Genomic DNA, 20,188 nt, shown 5'->3' on the forward strand with positions numbered 1-20,188 from the left:
GAGACGCCGCTGGAACAGCACTGACAGAGCTGAGACTTGACCCTTGAGAGAGTTGAGGGACAGTCCTAGCTGCAGACCGGACCGTAAAAAAGACAGAAGGGTCGGCAAGGAGAATGGCCAAGGAGGATGGCCGGAAGAGCGACACCAGGACAGGAAAATTTTCCAAGTCCTGTGATAGATCTTGGCGGAGGAAGACTTACGGGCCCGAGTCATAGTAGAGATGACTTCAGGAGGAATACCAGAAGCCGTCGAAATCCAGGACTCAAGAGCCACGCCGTCAATTTGAGTGCCGCAGAATTCGGGCGGAAAAACGGACCTTGCGAGAGTAGGTCTGGACGATCCGGAAGATGCCACGGCATCTCTACGGACAGTTGGAGCAGGTCCGGATACCAAGCTCGCCTGGGCCAGTCCGGTGCAATGAGGATGACTCGACGGCCCTCCATTCTGATCTTGCGCAGGACTCTGGGCAAGAGAGCTAGAGGGGGAAACACGTAGGACAGACGAAACTGGGACCAGTCTTGAACCAGAGCGTCCGCGGCGAAGGCCTGAGGATCGTGGGAGTGAGCCACGTAAACTGGAACCTTATTGTTGTGACGGGATGCCATTAGATCCACGTCCGGAGTGCCCCATTTGCGGCAGATTGACTGAAACACTGCCGGGTGCAGGGACCACTCGCCACCGTCCACGGATTGACGGCTGAGAGTCTGCCTCCCAGTTTTCCACGCCTGGGATGTGGACTGCGGATATGGTAGACTTTGAGTCCTCCGCCCATTGAAGGATGCGTTGTACCTCCATCATTGCCAGGCGGCTGCGTGTCCCGCCTTGGTGATTGATGTAGGCAACCGCTGTCGCGTTGTCTGACTGGACTCGAATGTGCCTGCCCGCCAACAGGTGGTGAAAAGCTAGGAGAGCTAGAAGCACAGCTCTGGTTTCCAGCACATTGATTGAAAGGGCTGACTCGGACGGAGTCCAAGTGCCCTGTGCTCTGTGGTGGAGATATACCGCTCCCCAGCCGGATAGGCTGGCATCCGTGGTGAGAATCACCCAGGACGGGGTCAGGAAGGAGCGCCCTTGGGACAGGGAGAGGGGCCGAAGCCACCACTGAAGAGAGCTCCTGGTCCGTGGCGACAGAGCCACTAACCTGTGTAAGGAGGAAGGCCGCTTGTCCCAACAGCGGAGAATGTCCAGCTGCAGAGGGCGCAGATGGAACTGGGCAAAGGGAACAGCCTCCATGGACGCCACCATTTGACCCAGCACCTGCATCAGGCGCCTGAGGGTATAACGGCGGGGCCTCAGGAGAGAGCGCACCGCTAGCTGGAGAGACTGCTGTTTGATTAAGGGCAACTTCACAAGTGCCGGCAAAGTCTCGAACTACATCCCTAGGTACATAGACTCTGGGTCGGAGTCAGAGTGGATTTGGGAAGATTGACAAGCCACCCGAATTGGGCTAGAGTGGCGAGAGTGAGCGAGACACTCCGCTGACAGTCTGCGCTGGATGGACCCTTGACCAGAAGGTCGTCCAGATAAGGAAGCACTGCCAACCCCTGGAGGTGCAGGACCGCAATCACTGCCGCCATGACCTTGGTGAATACCCGAGGGGCCGTGGCTAACCCGAAGGGGAGAGCCAAGAATTGGAAATGATCCTCTCCTATTGCAAAACGTAACCAACGCTGGTGTGAAACTGCGATTGGCACATGTAGATAGGCATCTCTGATGTCGATGGACGCCAGGAAATCCCCTTGGGTCATAGAGGCAATGACTGATCGTAGAGACTCCATGCGAAAATGCCGCACCCGAACATGCTTGTTGAGAAGCTTGAGATCCAGGATGGGCCGGAAGGTACCGTCCTTTTTGGGAACTAGGAAGAGGTTTGAGTAAAAACCTCTGAACCGTTCCTGAGCGGGAACTGGTACAATCACTCCGTTTGCCTGCAAGGATGCCACGGCCTGCGAGAAGGCGGCGGCCTTGGAGCAGGGGGGAGTTGAGAGAAAAAGAAGGGAATTTTGTTACTTACCGTAAATTCCTTTTCTTCTAGCTCTTATTGGGAGACCCAGACGATTGGGGTATAGCTACTGCCCTCCGGAGGCCACACAAAGCACTACACTAAAAAGTGCAAGGCCCCTCCCCTTCTGGCTATACCCCCCGTGGTATCACGGGTTCTCCAGTTTTAGTGCCAAAGCAAGAAGGAGGAAGCCAATAACTGGTTTAAACAAATTAACTCCGAATAACGTCGGAGAACTGAAAAACCGTTCAACATGAACAACATGTGTACCCGCAAACAACAAAAAAATCCCGAAGGACAACAGGGCGGGTGCTGGGTCTCCCAATAAGAGCTAGAAGAAAAGGAATTTACGGTAAGTAACAAAATTCCCTTCTTCTTCAGCGCTCTATTGGGAGACCCAGACGATTGGGACGTCCAAAAGCTGTCCCTGGGTGGGTAAAGAGATACCTCATGTTAGAGCTGCAAAACAGCCCTACCCTACGGGGGTGTCACTGCCGCCTGCAGGACTCTTCTACCTAAGCTGGCATCCGCCGAAGCATAGGTATGCACCTGATAATGCTTGGTGAAAGTGTGCAGACTCGACCAGGTAGCTGCCTGGCACACTTGTTGAGCCGAAGCCTGGTGTCGTAATGCCCAGGACGCACCCACGGCTCTGGTTGAGTGGGCTTTTAGCCCTGAAGGAACCGGAAGCCCCGCAGAACGGTAGGCCTCTAGAATTGGTTCTTTGATCCATCGAGCCAGGGTGGCTTTAGAAGCCTGCAACCCCTTGCGCGTACCAGCGACAAGGACAAAAAGTGCATCGGAACGGCGCATGGGCGCCGTGCGGGAAATGTAGATTCTGAGTGCTCTCACCAGATCTAGCAAACGTAAGTCCTTTTCATACCGGTGAACCGGATGAGGACAAAAGGAAGGCAAGGATATATCCTGATTAAGATGAAACGAGGATACGACCTTAGGGAGAAACTCCGGAATGGGGCGCAGCACTACCTTGTCCTGGTGGAACACCAGGAAGGGAGCCTTGGATGACAGAGCTGCCAGCTCCGACACTCCCCGAAGCGATGTGATCGCAACAAGAAACGCCACTTTCTGTGACAGGCGAGAAAAGGAAACTTCCTTCAAAGGCTCGAAAGGCGGCTTCTGGAGAGCAACTAGTACCCTGTTCAGATCCCACGGATCTAACGGCCGCCTGTACGGGGGCACAATATGACAGACCCCCTGCAGAAACGTGCGCACCTTAGGAAGACGTGCTAGACGCTTCTGAAAAAACACGGATAGTGCCGAGACTTTCCCTTTAAGGGAGCTGAGCGACAAGCCCTTTTCCAACCCCGATTGCAGGAAGGAAAGAAAAGTGGGCAATGCAAATGGCCAAGGGGATACTCTCTGTGCAGAGCACCAGGATAAGAAAATCTTCCACGTTCTGTGGTAGATCTTAGCAGACGTCGACTTCCTAGCTTGTCTCATTGTGGCTACGACTCCTTGAGATAATCCTGCGGACGCTAGGATCCAGGACTCAATGGCCACACAGTCAGGTTCAGGGCCGCAGAATTCTGATGGAAAAACGGCCCTTGGGACAGTAAGTCTGGTCGGTCTGGCAGTGACCACGGTCGACCGACCGTGAGATGCCACAGATCCGGATACCACGATCTCCTTGGCCAGTCTGGGGCGACGAGTATGACGCGGCTGCAATCGGATCTGTTGTTGTTGTGCCGGGACGCCATTAGGTCGACGTCCGGCACTCCCCATCGGCGACAGATTTCCTGAAACACGTCCGGGTGAAGGGACCACTCCCCTGCGTCCATGCCCTGGCGACTGAGGAAGTCTGCTTCCCAATTTTCTACGCCTGGGATGTGAACCGCGGATATGGTGGAGGCTGTGTCCTCCACCCACATTAGAATGCGCCGGACTTCTTGGAATGCTTGCCGACTGCGCGTCCCTCCTTGGTGGTTGATGTATGCCACCGCTGTGGAGTTGTCCGACTGGATTCGGATCTGCTTTCCTTCCAGCCACTGCTGGAAGGCCAGTAGGGCAAGATACACTGCCCTGATTTCCAGAACATTGATCTGAAGGGTGGACTCCTGCGGAGTCCACGTCCCCTGGGCCCTGTGGTGGAGAAACACTGCTCCCCACCCTGACAGACTCGCATCTGTCGTGACCACTGCCCAGGATGGAGGCAGGAAGGATCTTCCCTGAGACAATGAGGTGGGAAGGAGCCACCATTGTAGAGAGTCCTTGGCCGTCTGGGAAAGAGAGACTTTCCTGTCCAGGGACGTTGACTTCCCGTCCCATTGGCGGAGAATGTCCCATTGAAGTGGGCGCAGATGAAACTGCGCAAAGGGAATTGCTTCCATGGCTGCCACCATCTTCCCGAGGAAGTGCATGAGGCGCCGTAAGGGGTGCGACTGGCCTTGAAGGAGGGATTGCACCCCTGTCTGTAGGGACCGCTGCTTGTTCAGCGGAAGCTTCACTCTCGCTGCTCGAGTATGAAACTCCATGCCAAGATACGTTAGCGACTGTGACGGTGACAGATTCGACTTTGGAAAGTTGATGATCCATCCGAACGTCTGTAGAGTCTCCAGCGTAGCATGTAGACTGAGTTGGCATGCCTCTTGAGAGGGTGCCTTGACAAGTAGATCGTCTAGGTAAGGGATCACCGAGTGTCCCTGAGAGTGCAAGACTGCTACCACCGCCGCCATGACCTTGGTGAAGACCCGGGGGGCTGTCGCCAGACCGAATGGCAGAGCTACGAACTGAAGATGGTCGTTTCCTATCACAAAACGTAGAAAACGTTGATGTTCTGTAGCAATTGGCACGTGGAGATAAGCATCTTTGATGTCTATTGAGGCAAGGAAGTCTCCTTGAGACATTGAGGCAACGACAGAGCGGAGGGTTTCCATCCGGAACCGTCTGGCGTGCACATGTTTGTTGAGCAGCTTTAGATCCAGAACAGGACGGAACGAGCCGTCCTTTTTTGGAACCACAAAGAGATTGGAGTAAAACCCTCGCCCTTGTTCCTGCGGCGGTACAGGAACCACTACTCCTTCCGCTCTTAGGGAGTCCACCGCCTGCAGCAGGGCATCTGCTCGGTCTGGATGTGGGGAGGTTCTGAAGAACCGAGCTGGAGGACGAGAACTGAACTCGATTCTGTACCCGCGAGACAAAATGCCTGTCACCCACCGGTCTTTGACCTGTGACGTCCAAATGTCGGAAAAGCGGGAGAGCCTGCCCCCAACCGGAGATGAGGAGGGGGGGGGCTGGAAGTCATGAGGTAGCCGCTTTGGAAGCGGTTCCTCCATTTGCTTTCTTGGGGCGTGCGTGAGCCCGCCAGGAATCTGAGACTCTTTGCGTCCTCTGAGTCCCTTTGGACGAGGAGAATTGTGTCTTGCCCGAACCTCGAAAGGACTGAAACCTCTGCTGCCATTTTTTCTGCTGAGGTTTGCTTGATCTGGGCTGGGGTAAGGAAGAGTCTTTACCCTTGGACTGTTTAATGATGTCAGCCAATGGCTCGCCAAACAGTCTATCTCTAGATAAAGGCAAGCTGGTTAAACATTTTTTGGAACCAGCATCTGCTTTCCAGTCCTTTAACCACAAGGCTCTGCGCAAAACTACCGAATTGGCGGACGCCATTGAGGTGCGGCTGGTAGATTCTAGGACCGCATTGATAGCGTAAGACGCAGACATCTGCGAGGTAAGGGACGCCACTTGCGGCGCCGCTGGATGTATGATAGCATCCACTTTTGCTAAACCAGCTGAAATAGCTTGGAGTGCCCATACGGCTGCGAATGCTGGAGCAAACGACGCGCCGATAGCTTCATAGACAGATTTTAACCAAAGGTCCATCTGTCTGTCATTGGCATCCTTAAGTGAAGCGCCATCCTCCACTGCAACTATGGATCTAGCTGCAAGTTTGGAAATCGGGGGGGTCTACCTTTGGACACTGGGTCCAGCGCTTGACCACATCAGGGGGGAAAGGAAAACGTGTATCCTTAGAACGTTTAGAGAAACGCCTTTCTGGATGAGCGTCGTGTTTCTGGATTGATTCTCTGAAGTCAGAGTGATCCAAGAAAGCACTCAATTTACGCTTGGGATAGAGGAAACGAAACTTCTCCTGCTCTGCAGCTGCCTCCTCTGCAGAAGGAGCTGGGGGAGAAATATCTAACAGTCTATTAATGGCTGAGATAAGATCGTTTACCATGGCGTCCCCATCCGGGGTATCCAGATTGAGAGGGGTTCCAGGATAAGACTCCTGATCACTCTCTTCAGACGCATCACAGGGCGACTGATTGCGCTGAGACCCTGAGCAGTGTGATGACGTTGAGGGTCTTTCCCAGCGAGCTCGCTTAGGGTGGCTGGGGCTATCATCTGAGTCATAATACTCAGCCTGGGAAGCCGGGGACCCCCTTGCAGTCTGGGCTAATTCCAACTGAGGGGGATTAGAGGACAGAGACCTCGCCGTGTCCATAGACTGAGCCCCAGTCATGGATTGCAAAGTTTCAAGGATCTTTGCCATAGTCACAGACATTCCATCAGCAAAAACTGCAAAGTCTGTCCCTGACACCGGGGCAGGACTTACAAGCGTCTCAGCCTGGGTCACTACCCCTCCGGACTCCGGCTGGCGAAGCAGCACCGGATCTGAGCATTGCACACAATGGGGGTCTTTGGAACCTGCTGGTAGAGCAGCCCCACATGCAGCACACGCAGTGTACACAGCCCTAGCCTTGGCAGCCTTGCGTTTTGTGGATGACATGTTGCTGCCTCCTCAGAGCGATCTGGGGTATCCAGCCAGGAAGCGACCTTACAGTGCAAGAAATAACTAAATATATATATCTGGTGACACAGTACACCAATACACACTGAGGCACTAGAGGGGCCAGCTGAAATGCCGCTTACCGCCCGCTTAAGAGCAGGTGTGTGGTCGCCAAAAGCCCCCTAGTCCAGGTCTCCCAGAGCCTTGCGTCCTTCCTCTAGCCAGACTGCCTGTAATGGCTGCCGGCGTCCTGGGAGAGGAGGGGGGGCGGGCCCTGGGCGTTCCTGACTAAGAGCGGGAAGCCTGCTTCCCTCTGTGCCTAGTGAGAGGGCTGGAGCATGTAAATCAGGCTCCAGCCCTCGTCGCTGCTGCGAAACAGCGTCTCTCCCCTACCCTGATTGACAGGGTGGGGGCGGGAACGAAGCGGAGCTAGGCCGCAAAAGCCGGGGACTGGATTTATAAACGCCGCCGCCGTAAAAGCGCGGTCGGCGTGTCCCCGGCGCACCACAAGTCACAGCAGCGCCGCCCGGACCAGTGGGGGTCAGCGCTGCGTTCCCACAACACAAAGTCCCCCAGTAAACTGTAGGAACACTAACTCCAACGTTACGGTCCCCGGCGCACTACAACACCCAGCCAGCCCGGAGTGTGTCTGTACCTGCCGGGGACACAGAGTACCTGTATGATGCAGGGCCATGTCCCTGATTGTACTCCTGCTCCGTATCCATCAGGTGCTATGGGTCTGTGGATGGAGCCCGGCGTCAGAGCTTAGAGGCCGGCAGGATCCCACTTCCACAGAGCCCTACAAGGGGATGTGGAAGGAAAACAGCATGTGGGGCTCCAGCCCCTGTACCAGCAATAGGTACCTCAACCTTACAACACCATCCACGGGTGAGAAGGGAGCATGCTGGGGGCCCTATATGGGCCCTCTTTTCTTCCATCCGAAATAGTCAGCAGCTACTGCTGACTAAAATCTGTGGAGCTATGCGTGGATGTCTGACCTCCTTCGCACAAAGCTTGAAAACTGGAGAACCCGTGATACCACGGGGGGGTATAGCCAGAAGGGGAGGGGCCTTGCACTTTTTAGTGTAGTGCTTTGTGTGGCCTCCGGAGGGCAGTAGCTATACCCCAATCGTCTGGGTCTCCCAATAGAGCGCTGAAGAAAAATCTGTTTGGAGGGCTGGAAGAGAATTCTATCCTGTAGCCGTGAGATATGATATCTCTCACCCACTGAACGGAGACTTGCTTTAACCAAGCGTCGCCAAAGTGGGAGAGCCTGCCACCGACTAAGGACGTGGCTGGAGCGGGCAGAGAGTCATGAGGAGGCTGCCTTAGTGGCAGAACCTCCTGCGGTCTTCTGCAGACGCGCTTTTGGGCGCCAGTTGGATTTCTGATCCTTGGCTGAGTTAGCGGACGAGGCGGAAGGCTTAGAGGATGACCAGTTGGAGGAACGAAAGGAACGAAACCTCGATTGATTCCTACCCTGGGCGGGTTTCCTGGTCTTGGTATGTGGCATGGAAGTACTCTTCCCGCCAGTAGCTTCCTTAATAATTTGATCCAGCTGTTCACCAAACAGCCGGGAACCAGCAAAAGGGAGCCCAGCAAGAAACTTCTTGGAAGAAGCATCTGCCTTCCACTCTCGAAGCCACAAGATCCTGCGGATAACAAGAGAATTAGCTGAAGCCACCGCAGTGCGGTGCACAGTCTCTAGCATTGCAGACATGGCATAAGATGAAAAAGCTAAAGCCTGAGAAGTTAAGGTAACCATCTCAGGCATAAATTCCTTGGTGAGGGAATGCATCTCCTCTAGAGAAGCAGAGATGGCTTTGAGAGCCCACACTGCTGCAAAAGTCGGGGAAAACGCGGCCCCCGCAGCTTCATACACAGATTGGGCCAGAAGGTCAATCTGACGGTCAGTGGAATCCTTAAGTGAGGTGCCGTCAGCCACCGACACAACGGTCTGGGCTGAGAGCCTAGACACCGGAGGGTCTACCTTTGGGGAGTGAGACCACTCCTTGACCACCTCAGGTGGAAATGGAAACCGGTCATCAGAACCACGCTTCGGAAAGCGTTTGTCAGGACAAGCCCTGGGTTTGTTCACAGCGGTCTGAAAACTGGAGTGGTTAAAGAACACACTCTTTACTCTCTTGTCTCTTAGGCGAGGTAAACTGATGCTTTTCTGCCAAAGAGGGTAGCTCCTCTGAGACTGGCGGATTGAGATCCAGTACAGAATTAATAGAAGCAATCAAGTCACTAAGATCTGAGTCACCCTCAGAGAAATCGATGGGATACATAGCCTCCGAGCCCCCCCGTGAGGGCATCCTCCTCATCTTGCGAGTCAGCTCTTGAGACAGAGCCGCGGGATGAGGAAGGGGAGGAAACCCTGCGCCTTCTCTTAGAAGGACGGGGTCTGGGACCAGATGATGAATCCTCTGTGAGCTCCGATGGACGGAGGTCAGAGGATAGGAATCCTCTGTCAAGAGTATTAGAGGCACCCTGTGAGGAGGGCTGATGCATATTCATCAAAGTCCTGGACAAAAGTCCCATGGACTTAACAAATGACTGGGATATGGACCTAGAAAAGGACTCTACCCAGGCCGGGGGTTCAGCCACAGGTGCAGCAGCAGCCTGAGAGACCACTGGGGGTGAGACTCCAGGCTGTGGCACCGCCAAGTTAGAGCAACCATCACAATGTGGATAAGTGCTCGGCTCAGGCAGCAGGAGCTTACATGCAGAGCATACAGAATAAAGCTTTGGAGCCTTGTTCCTTGTGCAGAGGTCCACAACCGGAGACCGGCTGTGGCTTACCAGACCGCTGGGCGCGGTGTTGTGTGCCCTCCAGATCCCGAAGCCCGGTCCCCCAATGCACAGCACCTCAGCAGAGATGCAGAGTGCAGGATATCCCAGCGCAGAGTGAACTCTGCCTGAGAAATGGCCGCCGGAGCGAAGAGAGGGGGCGGGACTAGGGGGCGTTCCTATAGGAGAGCGGGAACTGGAGGGCTATAGAGACCTGCAGGGGAGGAGGGACGCCCCAGCAGTGGGGAGTGTCCCTCCCCTGTGCAGAACGGCCGCCGGCAGGAGCCGTGCCTGTCCCTCTTGCATGAGTGACATGCGAGGGAAGTTAACAAAAACTAGGCCTCCGGCAAAGCCGGGGCCTAAATTTAAGCGGCAAGGCCAACGCGCAGGCACCATCGGCGCGGTTCTCTGGCAAAAACTAGAGAACCCGCCGGAAATGTCAAAATAAATACATTCAGCATACTCTCCCCATACAATAAAGAACAGGGACCCCCAACACAAACATCTCAGGTACTTAGCTGCTGAGACGCAGGGCCAGGTCCCTGGGGATGAGTGCTCCGGTCCAACAGAATCCTCAAGGGGCTGTGGATGGAGACCGTGCTGGCTCCCACTTCAAGCCAGAGCCCAGGAGGGATGGTGAAGGAGCGAGGGATGGTGAAGGAGCGCGGCATGTAAGGCTGCAGCCTTGTAAATCAACCTTAACAACACCGCCGACACAGTGGGGTGAGAAGGGACATGCCGGGGAGTCCAGACGTGGACCCGCTTTTCTTCAAACTCTTTCCAAAAATCAAACAAATCAGATGAGAATGCATGTGTGGATGTATGCCCCCTGAACACAAAGCGATAAACTGGCTGGGACTGGCTCAGCAGGGGGTGTATAAGCTCAGAGGGAGGAGCTACACTTTTAAGTGTAGTACTTTGTGTGTCCTCCGGAGGCAGAAGCTAAACACCCATGGTCTGGGTCTCCCAAAGGAACGATAAAGAAAGTTAGATATGTTCAGCTTAGAAAAAAGACGTCTCAGAGGAGATCTCATTTATATGTATAAATACATGTGTGGTCAATATAAAGGACTGACACATGACTTATTCCTTCCAAAGACAATACTAAGGACCAGGGGGCACTCACTGCGAGTGGAAGCAAGGCGATTCCGACAGCTAAATAGGAAAGGGTTCTTTACAGTTAGAGCAGTCAGACTGTGGAATGCCCTACCACAAGATGTAATAATGGCAGATACTATAACAGCTTTTAAAAAAGGGCTGGATGATTTCCTCAGTACACACAACATTGTTGGTTATAAATGACTTAGTGACCAAATGTATAACTGGTGGAGGAAGGTTGTACTAGTTGGACCTAGGTCTTTCTTCAACCTAAGTAACTATGTAACATACATACAGACATGGCCAAAAGCATTGGAACCCTTGAAATGGTTTCAGAAAATGACGTATTTCTCAAAAAAAAAAAAAAAAAAAATTGCAATTACATGTCTCGTTATTCACATGTTTATTTCCTTTGTGTGTCTTGGAATATAAATAAAGTCAACTCGACAGAATTTCACACAAAATCCCCAAAATAGGCCGGACAACATTGCTAACACCTTTAACTTAATATATGGTTGCACACCCTTTGGAATAAATATCTGAAATCACTCGCTTCCTATAACCATCATCAAGCTTCTTAGGCTATGTGTCCACGTTGCGGAAAATGCGCGGATTTTGCAGCGGATTTCTCACGGAAAAGCCGCGGATTTCCCGAAAATCTGCAGCACCGGTACTTCCCAGCCATTTCTATGGCATTTTGGAAATGCTGTGCCCATGCTGCGGATTTTTCCGCAGCGGATTTCATGCGGATTTTGATCCGGAAAAATCTGCAACATGTCAATTATTGTTGCGGATTTTCATCCGGATTTTGGCTTTAAAATTGGGGGGGAAAAAAAAAAAAAAAATCCGCAACAAAATCCGCATCAAATCCGCACCTTTGCAAAGGTGCGGATTTTGCGGGAAAGCTGCGGATTTTGATGCAGAAAAATCCGCAGCTACATTCTCTCGTGGACACATAGCCTTACAGCTCTACACTGGAATTTTGGACCCCTCTTTTGCAAACTGCTCCAGGTCTCTCATATTTGAAGGCGTCTTCTCCCAACAGCAGTTTTAAGAATGATGTCTATCTTGATCTCATCCATAAAAAGCAGTCCCAGGATTTTGGCTTCTATACGTACATTTTAGAAAACTGCAGTCAAGCTTTTTTAAGTCTCTATGTCAGTGGTGGGGTCTTCTTTGGTCAAATAGTTTGCGCTGACACAGATGCACCCTGATTCAAAGATTTCTTTGGAACTTGATTGGGGCTCCTTATCCAACATCTGGACAATCCTCTGCCATCCAAATCCAGGGAGATTAGCTTCAGTGATTATGTTGCGCACAGTGGTCAAAGTAACATCAAGATCTCTGGAAATGGATTTGTAACCTTGAGATTGTAGATATAGTTCAACAATTTTGCTTCTCAAGACCTCAGACAGATCTGTTCTCCATGCTTAGTGTGGCACACACAGACACAATGCAGATTGAGTCAACATCTCTTCTTTTTATCTGGTTTCAGTTGTGATTTTCATATTGCCCACACCTGTCACTTGCACAGGTGAGTTTGAATGAGCATCACATGCTTTTCCACAGTTTTATAAAAGGTGCCAACAACTTTGTTGGGCCCACTTTGGGGTTTTGTGTGAAATTATGACCAATTTGTCTTTCTTGCCTCAGTTATTTTGTGCTGTTCCTATAAAAACACACACACACACACACACACACACACACACACAATAGCTTGAGCACTAACCGGGTTTCTGTGTAAATGAGCCATTCTCAGTCGTTCTGAGCAGGACGTAGTCTTCCTCCTGGAGTCGCTCACCAAAACCAGCTCATAACACTTCTGAGATTAAATATAAAAATAAGAACAAGTGAGAAAAAAAAACAAAAGAAAATTAAACCTATTCAACTTAAATATCATTTATTGAAGAGCTGAAAGTGCGTACAAGGGTTAGGTTTATACGTGTTTATTCTGTACTTATTTTTTTCATAAAAAAAAAAAACACTGAGTTTTACATTAACAGCATAGTAAAGAAGATTTCTGAAGTGTCATTCAAGCGCAGAATTTTTTTCTTTGTGTCATTTTAGCTGCTGAGTATAATTCTTTCCTTTTTTACAGCTTTTTTCAGGATTTCAAATGAATAGTAAAAAGATCTGCATGTAAAAATGATGCAAAAATGCGCATATTGTACGCAGCGTTTTTCAAGCAGAAAAATACGCGACATGTGAACTTATCCCACAGTTAGGCCGGGGCCACACGGGGACTACTGTGATCCTCGCATGACACTCGGCTCACGCTGGCAGCACAGCAGGAGCAGAGTGTCATGTGAGTGTCACTGAGACTGAGGTCCGATCGTGCGATCAGACCACAGCTGCGGGGGCGGGTCGGCTCTGAGGGAAGGGAGGGATTTATCTCCCTCTCTCCTCCGTTGCCAGCTATTGCCATTATCACCCTGCACTCGCAGTACACCAGTGTACTGCGAATGCAGTGCGATCTTTCTCTCGCCCCATAGACTTGGATGGGTGCGAGAGAATCTAGGATCGCATTACACTTGCAGCATGCTGCGATTGTTTTCTCGGTCCGATTAGAACTGAGAAAATAAACGCTGGCACATAGAGTAATATTGATCCGAATGGCATGCGATGTTTTATCACATTCCACTCGCTCCAATTTTCATGCCGGCGTCACACAGTACGATATATTGTGCAATATGTCGGCGGGGTCACGGATTCCGTGACGCACATCCGGCATCGTTGGAGATATCGTAGCGTGTGAGACCTCCGAGCGACTGTGAACGAGCAAAAATACTCACCTTATTGTCGCTCGTTGACACGTCGTTCATTTTCATAATGTCGGTCCTCCTTCTGAGCTCCAGTTGTTCATCGTTCCCGGGGCAGCACACGTCGCTCCGTGTGACACCCCGGGAACGACGAACACAGCTTATCTGCGTCCCGCCGGCAATGCGGAAGGAAGGAGGTGGGTGGGACGCTTACGTCCTGCTCATCTCAGACCCTCCGCTTCTATTGGGCGGCGGCTGTGTGACGTCGAACGTTCCTCCCCCTTCAGGAAGAGGTTCGCCGTCCACAGCGAGGTCGTGCGGGAGGTAAGTACGTGTGAGGCGGTTACTGACTTTGTGCGCCACGGCAATGAATTGCCTGTGACGCACAAACGACGGGGGCAGGTGCGATCGCACGATATATGGTCCCGTGTGACGCCGGCATTAGGCCTTACTGATGTGATCTGAGCAATCTTTAATTGCATCAGTTTAACCTTTTAAATGCCCCTCTCGAGCTCGACAGAAGCATTGAACAGGCTTCAAGATGGCCTCGACCGTCACTTCTCATGCCATCGGCAACCCGCTTGTTATTATCTCCTGTGCTTCATAAGAGTGTGTCAATTTTACAATATTGTAATACTATTTTGGACAGGTCTTTTTTTTAATCACACAAATGCTCAACTCCAAGAAGAATGGAGGAATTGCAAGGTGAGGTGAGCAGGATGGGAGGAGGCCGACAGGGACCAGCCACGAGGCAGATGTTCTCAGCAAAAAGCCTTGTGCGCATGATGCATTTTTATGGGTTTTTTTGGTGCAGTTTGTGGCCCAAATCTGCATGTCTATCCTTTTGAGAATCAATGAGAATTCTGAAATACTAGTCACATGTTGTTTCTTTTTCCTTGAAGTTTTGGGTGCAGAAAAAATCTGCAACATGTCAATTGTTGGTGCGTGTCTGAGCCCTTCCAGCCATTGATTTCACACACAAAGAAAAACCGCATGGCACAAAGATGCACCAAAAACGCATGCGTCTTTCTCTGCCACAACATGCATTTTTTGGTGCAGAAAATCTCTGCCAAAAGCTTGCACACATACCCTAAAACATAGCTGCTCGACAGGACCGAGCTGGACTCGATCATCCTGCTTGTGGTACAGACATTGTGATTGAGCCGCTGGATCGCGTTGATGACAACCGACAATCTATTGTGTGTCGGACTCCCAACTGTTAACATGGATAGTGAGAAGGTTTGGGAAGACTGATATTAAATACCTTAGGTTATTTCCAGCTGCTTACTCCCATCTGAGTGGAGGCCAGCAGCCATTTGTTGGGGGTAGACAGCATGACTACTGCCACACTTGATTAATGGCGGTCAGTCCACCTGATGAGCTGGATGAGGTATGTAGAGCGGCCTGAGAGCTGTGTAAGGCTGCTTTCACACATCCGGCTTGAGCTGTGCGGCTCAATCCGGCTGTGCAAGCTATGCAACGGATGCGGTGAAAACACCGCATCCTTTGCATAAGTTTTTCCCATGCGGCCCGTACGGTTTTTGCCGCTTGCGGCATGCTACTGGGCATGCGCAGTGGCAAAAACCGCATGTGGCGGGCGGATGCGGTTATTGCCGCATCGCGCCGCATCCGGCCGCCATAGGCATGCATTGAAAAATGTGCCGCATCGGCCGAATGCGGCGCGATGCGGGTTTTTTTGCCGCACGAAAAAACGTGCCAGGCAACGTTCCATCCGGCCGCCGCATCGGCTAAATCTGCCGCATGCGGCAAAAAACGGACGGAACGCAAGGCCATGCGGCACAATGCGGCACTAATTAAAGTCTATGCAGGAAAATTGCAACCGGCAGCAAAAAAAAACGGTTGTGATTTTCCTGCAAAGTGCCGGAGTGTGCCGCATTGCAGAAACCGGAGGTGTGAAAGCAGCCTTACACAGCCGGCACCTAATTCACAGGTCCAAGGGGAAAAAAAATGCTACTGGTGTCAGTGTATTGGATCAGTGACATCAGTCTACGGGCCGTGTGTGTCCATTTTTACCATTAGTGTTTTCCATGGATGGATAAAGGAATACAATTACAAAGCTTCTCCTATACCTTTCAATGTTAATAGGGTTGTCCGATCTAAACTGATACGTCTGCAGTAACCGTGTGTTCTTTGTGTCTGCAGTCTTCTGAACCCTCCCAGTGTACACACTGTGCGCTGCGAGCATGTGCCGGTTTCTGACCCGGGAACAGTGGTCACGTGACCGCAATTGTGTGATATCCATGTTCACAGCCTCGCTCAATACAAATGTATGGAGTGGGTGCGTCCGACTAGTAGGCGGTGCGCAGCCTTGCTCAATACACTCGCATTGAAAGGGGTACATGCCCACTAGTCAGGTTCTGGCCGGGAACATGCATGTTACACAATTGCGGTCACGTGACCGCTGTTCGCGACTTTGAAACCGGCGAATCCTCGCAGCAGTTTGTGCATTGGGAGGATTCATTAATCTGCAGAAACAGAGCGACACCATGACTGCAGACTTAAGGGTGCTTTACACGCTGCAACATTGCTAGCGATCTCGTTAGCGATGTAACATGCCAGATCGCAGATAAGATTTGCAGAGATGGCACATAGGTCATTTTCTTTTTTTAGCGCCGGTCACATGTGCGATCTCGGCAAATCGTATGTGCGATCTGGCGTGTTACATCGCTAACGAGATCGCTAGAGATGTCGCAGCGTGTAAAGCACCCTTTATTGTAGACCGGATAATCCCTTTAAACAAGCACAGTGATGGCATACAGATGCCCTCCGTGTGCTGCATGTGATTTTCACAAACCCACAGACTTGTATTCTGCCTCCTTGTCATCTGTGATATCAGAAAAAAAATGGATGTGTATAATAACATAGGGTTAGGAGTATGTGTTGTATCCTTGGAGGGGGAAAAAAAAAAAAATCCATGATGCAAGTACGTGCCACACGGACCATGATTAGAACTATAAGGCTATGTGCGCACGTTGCGTACAGTCACTGCAGAAATTTCTGCAGCGATCTGAAGAGCACATGTGCGCTTTAGATTGCTGCAGAAATGTCCGTAGTGAGCGCCGATTCCATGCGCTCTGCCTGCAGCTCCTCCCATAGACAGAGCAGGAGCTGCCGGCAAAGCGCAGGAAAGAAGTGACATGTCACTTTTTACGCAGCGCTTCGGCAGTAGCCGAAGCGCTGCGCTCTTAAACGCCACGTGCGCACGGCCCCTGCACAATCTCCATAGACTGTGCAGGGGACGCAGGACGCATGCAGTTACGCTGCGCTGCAAAGCGCAGCGTAACTGCATGTATTTACGCAACGTGCGCACATAGCCTAAGCTGTAGTACTGAAGTGTTGCAGTTTATAGAATAAAAGATCAAACGATCCAAAGATCAAGCATGTAATTATCACTAATAAAATTTACAGAATAAAATAATGATCACCCTCCAGCCCTTGTACTAATTCAAAATAAAGGAATAAAAATATGCATTCAATATCAGTGTTTATAAAAGCCAGAATAATATAGAAAATTATTTCACCCAGAATCACAGAAACTGCAATTTTTTGGGTAACTCAACTTCCCACAAAAACTGCAACAAGGAGCATTCAAAATGGTATCAAAAGTCGCTCCACTAAAAACAAAAAAAAAGTTAAGAATCATACAAGTGTGGTGCCGCCATAATCGCGCCAATCTGAAGTATCGGGAGTACAGGTAAGTGTTATTGCACCATAAATACTGTAAATATTCCCCCCCACCTTATTGTAGATTGTAAGCTCTCACGAGCAGGGGGATCTTCGTCGCTTTAATTATTGTATTTTCTATAACTATTGCTTGTATATGAACCTCTGAATTGTAAAGCGCTGCGGAATATGTTGGCGCTATAGAAATTATTATTAATAATAATAATAATCTTTATTACAAGTCAAATTGGATTTTTTTGCTCCTTCGCGCCTCTTGTAACCCATTTCTCAGTACATCAAGTGTCATTCAAAGCCAAAACGTATTGCAAAAATTCCTGGTGTCACTGGAAAGAAAAAAGGGGGGGAAAAAAAACAACTTATAAATTGTCCACATTCTCCAGAGGGTTTCACAGCCGGACAAACCCAAAAAAAATGAAAAATTGGTGGCGGGAAACTCTGCCATCTCTTCCCAGAGAGCGGAGACATGTTGGATTTGATATTTCGCTGCTGACTGTGCTCCGGAGAGAAGCTGCAGCCAGTGCCAAGCACACCGGAGGGGCAGGGGGAAGAGTACATTAGGGGGCTCATCAAATAGGGGAATCAGTACATAGAGGGCTCATTATATAGGGGGGCTCACTGCATAAGGGCTCATTATATAGGGGGGCTCACTATATAGGGGGGCTCACTGCATAAGGGCTCATTATATAAGGGGCTCATTATATAAGGGGCTCATTCCATAAGGGCTCATTGCATAGGCACTAATTACATAGGGGGCTCATTTCCACCCTCCTCTGGACACCCCTGTTCCCTAAGGCTGCAGTGCAGGGATAATGCCCCAGTTAGGGGAGCTAGGAGCCCCCTTTATACACAGTGGAGGCCTCATATACTGCAGCCAGAGCACACAGAGGGCTGCATATGAGATAAGAACACGAGTGCTCCTATTGTATGTGGATGCAACAAGCACTGACGTTCCCCGCCCCCTCCACTCACTATCCGCACTGCTGCCTCCACCTGAGCACCTGTGGAGGCCCCCGGGGAAGGACACGGTCTCCTCAGCACTCGCTCATTATAAGACGAGCATTATTAGCATCCCCATATTATACCTGTCCGTCCTCGGCTTCCAACCCCTTATTCCACTTCTCCCGCTGCTCCGGAAACTGTTTCCGGTAACTTCCTATGTAGCCGCGCATGCGCGCTATCAACCTGACTACTCGGCGACGCCATCTTAGTGGAGGCAGGAGACAGCACTGAGCAGGTTTTTCCGTCTAACAAGTAGTGCAGTGAGCAGAGCCCACCTCTCAATGATACAAGAGATCTATCTGACTGGTTGCTTTTGACAACTGTTTCACAATGTATTTGTTGTAGTTTTAATAAAGGCCCAATTTAAATTATCACCTGTAGATATTGTAGGGAACATATAAACGCATGCAAAGGGAAACTGCAGTGTAAGGCGAGGTTCACACACGTCATCTGCAGACGTTTGCTGTACATAGGACGTTTACGCCAAAAGTGTGTCCCGGCCCACTGCATCTGTTCTAATTCTGACACTTGCATGCATCTAATAATCTAAGGACAGTTTTTTTTCACTGGTACAGGAAAACACATTTTAGACATGGAGATATGTTTATGCAGGGCCGGACTGGCCATAGGGCAATTCTGGCAAATGCCTGTAGTGGGCTGGTGCCTGTAGTGGCCGCTGAATCTTCAGTCACCGCCGCTCTCCTCCGCAGTGTGCGCTGTGCTGTGTCGGCCCTGCTGTGTCATTCTGCGCCCGGCATACGCACTGCTGAGGAGAGTGATGGTGACCACAGCTCTCTCCTTCCTGATCAAATATATTTGCGTCTCTCAGCCGTAAATACATTTGAACAGTGTAGCGCTCGAATCTGGGCTCTGAGTACTTTATGCAGAGTGGGCAGTGTGTGTGTATGAGGGGAGGATATTTTACAAAAGGACACTGGGGGGGGGGGAATATTTTGTAGATGCAGTGTGGGAGGGGTATATTAATGAGACTAGCAGCATGGGGGTATATTAATGAGAGCGGCAACTTGGGGGGATTTAAGGAGAGCGGCGTGGGGGGTATATTAAGGAGAGTAGCACTGTGGGGGTATATTAAGGAGAGTGGCAGTGTTGGGGTATATTAAGGAGAGTGGCAGCGTGGGGGGTATATTAAGGAGGTGCAGCGTGGAACCAAAAACTGCTGCCACGAGGAGGTGCAACATGCGATCCCAAAACTGCCGCCGCGAGGAGGTGCAGCGTGCCTTTTGGAGATCATTTCATCTTCAACTTGTTTAACTGTTCTCAATAATAATTTTGACCAGGGGTTTCCAAACCTTTACATGCTACTGTATATTCTTATACATAGGGACAGTATTATAGTAGTTATATTCTTATTCATAGGGGCAGTAATATAGTAGTTATATTCTTGTGCATAGGGGCAGTATTATAGTAGTTATATTCTTGTACATAGGGGGGCAGTATTATAGTAGTTATATTCTTGTACATAGGAGCAGTATTATAGCACTTATAATACTGCCCCTATGTACAAGCATATAACTGCTATAATACTGCCCCTATATACAAGAATATAACTGATATATGCTTGTACATAGGGGCAGTATTATATCAGTTATATTCTTGTACATAGGGGCAGTATTATAGTAGATATATTCTTGTACATAGGGGCAGTATATTTGTATATGGGGAACAGTATTACTTTAATTATTGTCTTGTGCACTTGTGCAGTAAAACAGAAGATGTATTTTGACTGTCGCTAAGACGGCAACCATAATGTCACCATTAATAGTGCCAGTGCCCCCCCCCGGAACCTCGCTCGCTGAGTAAAGAATGGAGCTCGCTGAGTAAATAATGGAGCCTCGCTAAGTAAATAATGGAGGCTCACTAAGTAAATAATGGAACCTCGCTGAGTAAATAATGGAGCCTCGCTGAGTAAATAATGGAGCCTCGCTGAGTAAATAATGGAGCCTCGCTGAGTAAATAATGGAGCCTTGCTGAGTAAATAATGGAGCCTCGCTGAGTAAATAATGGAGGCTCACTAAGTAAATAATGGAACCTCGCTGAGTAAATAATGGAGCCTCGCTGAGTAAATAA

The 20,188-nt window shown here is 50.3% G+C and overlaps 1 protein-coding gene across 1 annotated transcript in view; it reads right to left on the reverse strand.

The window, feature by feature from the left end:
- The window catches only part of ZNF740 (zinc finger protein 740), a 126,563-nt gene extending 108,330 nt beyond the window's left edge, over positions 1–18,233 (reverse strand). The window contains exons 1-2 of the mRNA XM_075337227.1: positions 18,184–18,233; positions 12,367–12,459 (exon numbers count right to left, since the gene is read on the reverse strand). Coding sequence (XP_075193342.1) covers positions 12,367–12,390 — 24 coding nt within the window. The 5' untranslated portion in view covers positions 12,391–12,459; positions 18,184–18,233. The remainder of the gene's footprint in view (positions 1–12,366; positions 12,460–18,183) is intronic.
- Positions 18,234–20,188: the final 1,955 nt, after the last annotated feature.

This window comes from Anomaloglossus baeobatrachus, chromosome 2, assembly GCF_048569485.1.
Source record: "Anomaloglossus baeobatrachus isolate aAnoBae1 chromosome 2, aAnoBae1.hap1, whole genome shotgun sequence".
Lineage (NCBI taxonomy): Eukaryota > Metazoa > Chordata > Amphibia > Anura > Aromobatidae > Anomaloglossus > Anomaloglossus baeobatrachus.